This window comes from Brachyhypopomus gauderio, unplaced genomic scaffold (assembly GCF_052324685.1).
Source record: "Brachyhypopomus gauderio isolate BG-103 unplaced genomic scaffold, BGAUD_0.2 sc327, whole genome shotgun sequence".
Classification (NCBI taxonomy): Eukaryota; Metazoa; Chordata; class Actinopteri; order Gymnotiformes; family Hypopomidae; genus Brachyhypopomus; species Brachyhypopomus gauderio.
This window is the reverse complement of record NW_027507148.1, coordinates 21,453-30,000: the sequence shown is the minus strand read 5'-3', so window position 1 is coordinate 30,000 and position 8,548 is coordinate 21,453. Positions and strand designations below refer to the sequence as shown.

The 8,548-nt window shown below is 45.2% G+C and overlaps 1 protein-coding gene across 2 annotated transcripts in view; it reads right to left on the bottom strand.

Moving 5' to 3' along the window:
• Positions 1-7,376, bottom strand: part of LOC143504728 (sodium/calcium exchanger 3-like) — a 16,708-nt gene extending 9,332 nt beyond the window's left edge. For both annotated transcript variants that reach the window (XM_076996016.1, XM_076996017.1), the window contains exon 1: positions 7,275-7,376. In XM_076996016.1, the coding sequence (XP_076852131.1) occupies positions 7,275-7,299 (25 nt within the window). In that variant the 5' untranslated portion in view covers positions 7,300-7,376. The remainder of the gene's footprint in view (positions 1-7,274) is intronic.
• Between the last annotated feature and the right edge of the window lie 1,172 nt (positions 7,377-8,548).

Below are 8,548 nucleotides of genomic sequence, written 5' to 3'. Positions count from 1 at the left end.
TCAACACAGAGTACAACATCATTCTCCATCACTAAGGGGATGGACCAGATCAGTCCAGGTTTGTTGTCATTTCCACTGGGCTGCTCGGGTACAAAACTGGTTCACTGAACACCATGATTTGTTGTGCTTCACCCCCAACACACTCTCCATTCCTCTGTCCTAATGAGTTCTCTTTGGCATCGAGACAGTTTCAGAAATTGGGTCTTGGCGACTACAGAAAACTGTAAGTCAACTAAACTTGGTAAGTCAAGACCACTTTTTTCACCAAACAGCACCCACTGGTGGTGGATGAAATAATAACTGCTCTGGGAGAGTAGCCCGATTTTCAGCATGTGGCCATTCACGTACACACAGGTGCTAACTCCCACAAATGAGACAGATGATTCAACAGAAGAAACTATACCAATGATTCCACCCTCTAGGCCAATGTGTGTGTGTGTGTGTGTGTGTGTGTGTGTGTGTGTGTGTGTGTGTGTGTGTGTGTGTGTGTGTGTGTGTGTGTGTGTGTGTGTGTGTGTGAGGGAGAGAGATGCCTTGTTGTTGGCATCAACAAGGCATTTGTGCCCACAGAACCACCGCTCACTGGATATTTTCTCTTTTTCGAACCATTCTCTGTAAACACAAGAGATGGATGTACACTAAAATCCCAGTAGATCAGCAGTTTCTGAAATACTCAGACCAGTCCATCTGGCACCAACAATCATGCCACGTTGAAAGTCACTTAAATCACCTTTCTTACCCATCCTGATGCTCATTTTGAACTGCAGCACATCGTCTTGTCCATGTCTGCATGCATAAATGCATTGAGTTGCTGCCATGTGATTGGCTGATTTGACATTTGCATTAATGAGCAGTTGGACAGGTGTATAAACACATACACTTTTCATATATACAAACACACATTCAATCACACATTTATAAACGCATATAAACACACAATCATATTAAAACACATGGGGCTGAATTTGCTCATGTGAGGTAATGCAGTAAGTTAGTACAGTACAGCTGGCGCCCCACACCACTCACTCTCTATTCGCTAAGCACTGCCTTTTTTGCACAAGATGAAAAAGGTAAACAAACCTCTCGGGGAGTGTATTTGTGTTTTTGTGTGTGTGTGTTTGTATTATGTGTATATGTATGTGTGCTTACACATACATGTGTAAGAGAGAGAAAAAAACAGACAGTATGTGTAGATTTGTGGGAGGGGAGTTATGGGTTTGTGTGTTTGTGTAGTGAGTGTGTATACATACATGTGTAAGAGAGAGAAAATCAGAGTGTGTGTGTGTGTAGGTTTGTGGAAGGGGGGTTATGGGTTTGTGTGTTTGTGTAGTGAGTGTGTATTCATACATGTGTAAGAGAGAAAATCAGTGTGTGTGTGTGTGTAGGTTTGTGGAAGGGGGGTTATGGGTTTGTGTGTTTGTGTAGTGTGTGTATACATACATGTGTAAGAGAGAGAAAATTAATGAGAGAGTGTATTTGTGGGGGGGATTTATGAGTTTATGTGGTTACTAGTTTCATAGTTGATATTAGCTTTAGGCTTTATTGTTCAACATTGTTATAATCATCTCCATTTCAGTTAAGTAAATTTGGGATATATTTGCTAAATCAAATTTAGTTAATATTTAATTTAAAAATGCTGTAATTCCTTAGTATACTGATAGGGGGGTCATCCAGAGGCATTTGCAGTGTAGCGTAGGCAGAAGAAGAAGAATGTCCTGCTGGATCTGCACAGGAGCCCAAACCCAATCATCATAATGTGTTCACACGGGGAGGGGAGGTATCAGAGCTTCATCTGTTTTAGCTATTAGCCGTTGTGGTCAAAGAGTGAATATTCGAATGTACCAACCTCGTTGGTCCTATCCAGCCTGTTCTCCCTCCCTGCTCATTTCCTCCCTTCTTTAATCTCATTTTCCTCTCATTCTCTCTCATTCTCTCGCTCCCTCTCTCTTCCCTCTCCAACCTCATCTTTCCACTTCCAAAAGGTTCACATTCAACAGTTAAATTTAAATCTATTACGCCATGGTGGAGGCAGACAGACAGCACCATAGCAACCGTTACCGGACAACCACCCCTGGCCTCAACTCCTACTTCATCTCCTACGCTCTGCATGGGGTAACAGAATCTCAGAATGGGTGTTCTGTATATTTGTGTGTGTGTGTGTGTGTGTTTGATGCAAGCTTTCTTGTCACTGGACAGCTATACTGTGTCTACGACAAACACGCATGCACAATGACGTTTAAAAAAGGGCCGTAGCACTGTGACTGGATGATGAATAGATGATAGTGAACGCCTCATAAACCAAAACAAAATACACACAGTGATGGGTACACATACACAGGAGATAGCTGTGGTTTATGATTAAATGCGTACCTATGGGAGTAACAGACCAACAAATACCCTTATAGTCTACAATAAATTCAAACAATTGTATCACACAAAGGACTGCGCTGACTGAAAGCCAGTAGTGTCGAGATGCTCTTCTGATGAAAGAAAATTCTGCTGAAACTATGATTCAGCATAGCAGTCGTATTCATGAAAGACGAAAGGGGACAGTACATGGGAACAGTTCATAGGAAGAAAAGTAACTATTGGTGTATATATTTACTAGTATCTCAAAATAAAAGTAACTTCTGGTGTGTATAATATATATGACACACATATACACAATAGTGTGTCAAAAAAAAAGAGTTAAGATAAATCAGTTAAAATCCAGCTGTGAACCAAGACTGCCAGTGCCATTTGGTGGGTGAGTGTAAGGAATGCCACCTGATCTCCCCTGAAACAGCCTCACCTGTTATTCATTACCACGCCCCCTTTCCACCATACTTATACGCCCACATTCTACTTCCTAGCAGTAGTGAACCGTGACCATTAAAACTGGGCCCGCCCCCCCGAAAAAAAATTGTTTCCTTTCCTAATTAACTGCAATAAATAAATAAATAAATAAATAAACCTGAGACGAAAGTACAGCTTTAGAAACGCAATAAACAATAATATCTGTACAAGATAACTTCTTAAGCAAAATAAGGTTCCAACAAAATAAAAGGAAGCGGAATATGTAAACAACGTGCATGAGGGCATCAAAGGAATGTATCGAAACTAGCTAGCGGCGGTACGCTAACGCCAGCTAGCGTCGCCACAGCGGGCGGAAATTATCATACAGTTAAGCCCGCCCATTAAGAGGGAAGATATGATTGGTCAATTTTACTGTCATTTGAAACTGGTATTGCGCTGAATTATAACTGCCAGGCCCTCTGTAAACGAACAGCGGGCATCACAGTCCTGATAGGGGGAGACACAGGCTCACAGGCTTCCACTTAACCCCTCACCTTCCAACACAGATTGAATAGACACGGTTGAATAATTTATTTGCTTATATTTCTGTAATTGTTTAGATGTCGATTGTCAAACTGTAAGTAGATAAAAAAATAGGATAAATTATATATATTTATGTTTTAAGAATATTGTAGGCCCTCTGAGAGGGCATAGAGGGCCCTGACGGTTCCCCACTGCTTCCTAGTCACAAAGTATTGCCGACACATGCCGCATACCGAGTGTTCCTGTTACCTGTTTGATCTTCAGTGCTCTAACCCTCGCTTACTCCCCAGACCTCGTCCCCTGCCTAGTACCTCTGTACCTCCTGGATTCTGCTCCCCCGTCATGACCCTGGACCGTCCCGACCACCCCAAGAAAACCCTATTACTATTACTCCTAGTGCTAGTGATTCACCTGCCGTTTTCTGTACAAGTGTTTCATTTAAATTAAAGTGGTATTCTTCCGCATTTGGATTCCTCTCTGCCTGGTCAATACGTTACAGTGAGATTATTGCACAATCATCATAACTGCTGAATTGAGGTCCTGAGTGCTAACTGAGATGGTCTCAACACCACAGCCTCCTCCTCCACAGTGACAGTAGGTGTGGCCTGCTGCCATGCCCACTACATGCTCCGTCCTCAGTTTTACCCAGCATCCTTTAGTGTAATTCCATGACAACCACAAAGCTTTTAACCACAGAGCTGTTTGTCAGAACAAGCATGTGCACTGGGGGCTGATTTAGAGGGATGGTTAGCACTGCTAACACGGTGTTTGGTAAGCAGGCCCCAGCTAGCTCTAGATTTACACATCATGGTGATAGGGACTGAAGTAGGAGATTGTGCTTAAAATGTTGCCTTTTCTGGGGTATCTCAGCAATGTAATGACCCTGCTGTAAATCTGCTGCACCTATAAACAGAATCTGTGCTTCACTTCTTATTAACATTCATCACTAATCTTAGTTTCTCAGCTATGTCTGTATGGGTATGTGCATGTTTGCCTAACTTTTAAGTTCAGTCATTGCCTTCTCCCTGCCAGGGTGGAGTGAAGGGCAGGGTGATGGGTGGAGTATTTGGGTGAAGGGTGGGGTCATGGGTGGGGTGAAGGGCGGGGTGAGGGGTGAGGTAATGGGCAGGGTGAAGGGTGGGGTGAGGGGTGAGGTAATGGGCAGGGTGAAGGGTGGGGTATTGGGGGTGATGTGTAGGGTAATGGGTGGGGTGTTGTGAGGGGTGAGGTAATGGGCGGGGTGAAGGGTGGGGTCATGGGTGGGGTGAGGGGTGAGGTAATGGGCAGGGTGAAGGGTGGGGTATTGGGGGTGATGTGTAGGGTAATGGGTGGGGTGGGGTGTTGTGAGGGGTGAGGTAATGGGCGGGGTGAAGGGTGGGGTCATGGGTGGGGTGAAGGGCGGGGTGAGGGGTGAGGTAATGGGTGGGGTGAAGGGTGGGGTATTGGGGGGTGATGGGTAGGGTAATGGGTGGGGTGGAGTGAGGGTGAGGTAATGGGCGGGGTTAAGTCAGGGGTGAGGTAATGGGTGGGGTGATGTGTAGGGTCATGGGCGGGGTGAAAGGCGGGGTTATCCATGTCACTATAATCTAATTCAGGAAGTCTTTTGACATATAAAATAATCCTCCTCCATCCCACATGATACAGGTCCTTGGCAGTAATTGGGTCATTAGTATTCAGACAGGAGACTGTGCACTTTCAGAGTAAGTCCAGGATGAACTCTTAACACACACACACACACATATACAGAGGGGGATTTGAGAGGGTTTATATTCCTGGCAGAAAGCAAAAATGATGAAGAAAGAAGAACAGACAAGAATAAGGATGCGATGCCATTTGTTCTGCCACTAATGACACCGATTATGGAAGAAGGCAAATAACAAACATGTAGAATAAAGGACCAAATGCCCAAAGTACCACACACACCAGAACCTGCAGCTGATTCTGAGAGAGCTGGCGTCTTCCAGTGTCTCCATTAGATAACCAAACCTCTGACTTTTACAACATCGGGAGCTGTTTGATTCCGTTCTCCTAGATCTCCTTCTCAGTAGATCCGTGTAGATAGTGCTCAGAGCATAAACAACATGGAAAAGTCTTGCTTGTATTTAATAAACAGCAACCACACTGACAACAGCAGCAGCACGAACCTCAAATCATCACTGTTCTCATCTAGATGTTGTTGTTTTCTCCAGGAAGGTCTGTACTCTCTGGACTGGTGTCGCTACTCTTTGACCCCAGGATCACAATTGTTTACTAAAGCAATGCAGTGGAGTGCACCAGCACCAGCATAAACATACCTGTTAGGACACCTGGATATATCTTCACCTATAGCCTCCCCGTAACTCTGCCCACAGCCTGCCTGTGACACCACCCACAGCCTGATCACTTGATGTCCTCAGTACTGCTAATCTGTGTGCTGAGAGGATACTCTGCTGATGTTAAACTATCTGCACGTATATATGAACAACCCCAGTTGTCTCTGACAGGTTCACTGGTGTGTTCTTGTTACAACCTCTGATTGGTAATGAGTTACAGTGATTGGCTTATAGTGGTTATGGTTATGCACTACGGTAACTAGTTATCCTGATGAGCTATGGGTGATCGGTTATGCACTATGGTAATGAGTGATTGTGACGGGTTATGACAATAGGCTATGGCAATGAGGTATTATGATCAGATATGGTAATTAGTTATATTAACTGATTATTCTAATGAACTGTGGTGATTGGTTATGCTAATGGACACTGGTAATGGCCTATGGTGATGGGCAATGGTAAAGGCTATAGTGACAAGCAATTGTAATAGGCTATAGTAATATGGAATGGTGATTGGCTATGGTAATGACTTATGATGATGGGTTATTATAATGGTAATGTTGCTAGGCCATGGCAACGGGTTATTGTGAAGGGCTATGAGGCACATACACACTGTAAGTAGGTTCATTAACATGTAAATGAAAATTCCAAGAGGTGCCACTTAGCATGTCAGTGTTGCTGATGATGACCTCAGCATGATGATTTAGCAAATGGCACTTGGCAACCGCACATCCATACATTCAACAAGAGTGCGTGTGTGTGTGTGTGTGTGTGTGTGTGTGTGCGTGCGTACGTATGTGAACAGAGTGAGATGGATGTGCTACCGTAGTACTTTTCCAGAACTGTCAGTCATGACTGAAGAGGATTTTTATATTGGCCTCTCACAGTTTGGGTTCTCGTGTGCACTTTAGATTCTTCAGACTTGTGAATTTACCACATATAACCCCAGTAATGAGTTATTAAATAGCCCCAGACATAGACAGTTACCTGACTCAGAGTGCAGCCACTAATCTGACCAACCAGATTTAAAGTTCTCTTCATTTAATCTGACAGCATTTATGCTGCGAGCTCAGTGTCGAAACTCCAGAAGCAGCGTGGTGTCTGATTGGTGGGCGTACTCTCTGCTCAGTAGGTGTGTTCTCTGCTCAGTGGGTGTGTCCTCTGCTCAGTGGGTGTGTCCTCTGCTCAGTAGACATGTAAAGAGACATAGATCCCACAGTCTTAAACTGGTGTTCTCTACAGAGCAGAGCTCCAAGCTCCTGAGATTTACTGCACACCACATTTCTAGCTTCAGCACTTCAGTACTCACTGCTTCAGCACTTCAGTACTCACTGCTTCAGTACTCACTGCTGCTTCCGAGCTGTTAAACACGAGGTTTTCATTTCTTATATACAGCCAAAACAAATTGTGAGGAAAAAGTATATAAACATGATCTACAAATCACTTTATAACTCGCCTCAGTATGACATGGTCCCCAAACAACACCACATCTATCACCTGTGCACTGGCTCTGTGTGTGTGTGTGTGTGTGTGTGTGTGTGTGTGTGTGTGTGTGTGTGTGTGTGTGTGTGTGTGTGTGTGTGTGTGTGTGTGTGTGCGCGCACGTGTGCGTGAGTGTGGGTATGTAAAAAAAAACCCTTCTACCTTTCTGTAAACTCATGTCCACCATTCGTGGTTCTGCAAGCTCCAGGAAGAAGTTTTTATTTTTCTCATACTCTTCATCATCAATGATCCTCACCTGGAAGGTTTTACTAAGAGAAAGAGAGAGAGGGAGGGAGAGAGAGAGAGAGAGAGAGAGAGAGAGAGAGAAAGGGGGATTAAAGTTAGTAAATCAGGTGAAAAAAAAAGCCACATGAATGCCCCCCTAATGTAATCTCTGATCTAACTGTGACTCAGTTTTAATGAGAGGTTCACTCCTCAAGCACAGCATCCCACTTTGACCCAGGAACTAAAAACCCATCATTGGCTGCAAAGAATGAGGGGCGGGCTACTGAAGAAATGAGGGGCGGGCTACTGAAGGAATGAGGGGCGGGCTACTGAAGGAATGAGGGGCGGGCTACTGAAGAAATGAGGGGCGGGCTGCTGAAGGAATGAGGGGCGGGCTACTGAAGGAATGAGGGGCGGGCTGCTGAAGGAATGAGGGGCGGGCTGCTGAAGGAATGAGGGGCGGGCTACTGAAGAAATGAGGGGCGGGCTGCTGAAGGAATGAGGGGCGGGCTGCTGAAGGAATGAGGGGCGGGCCACTGAAGGAATGAGGGGCGGGCTAATGAAGGAATGAGGGGCGGGCTAATGAAGGAATGAGGGGCGGGCTACTGAAGGAATGAGGGGCGGGCTAATGAAGGAATGAGGGGCGGGCTACTGAAGGAATGAGGGGCGGGCTACTGAAGGAATGAGGGGCGGGCTACTGAAGGAATGAGGGGCGGGCTGCTGAAGAAATGAGGGGCGGGCTGCTGAAGGAATGAGGGGCGGGCTGCTGAAGAAATGAGGGGCGGGCCACTGAAGAAATGAGGGGCGGGCTGCTGAAGGAATGAGGGGCGGGCTGCTGAAGGAATGAGGGGCGGGCTGCTGAAGAAATGAGGGGCGGGCCACTGAAGAAATGAGGGGCGGGCTGCTGAAGGAATGAGGGGCGGGCTACTGAAGGAATGAGGGGCGGGCTACTGAAGGCCGTCCCAAAGTGCACAGAAGCTTCACTCGCTCACTAAAACTGAAGGATAAATACCTGAGTGGGAAATTAGAACTCAGAGACATGGGGTACACAGGCCATTGTTGTCCCACTACGGGATGCCTTCTTTGTACTTTAAAAACCTAACAGAATTTATCCATATTTTTGTTAAAACCAGCAAATCATCTACTTTTTCTTTCATTTTTCCAATAAATTTCATTGTCAAATTTAGATTCCAAAGGAACTGCATCAGAAT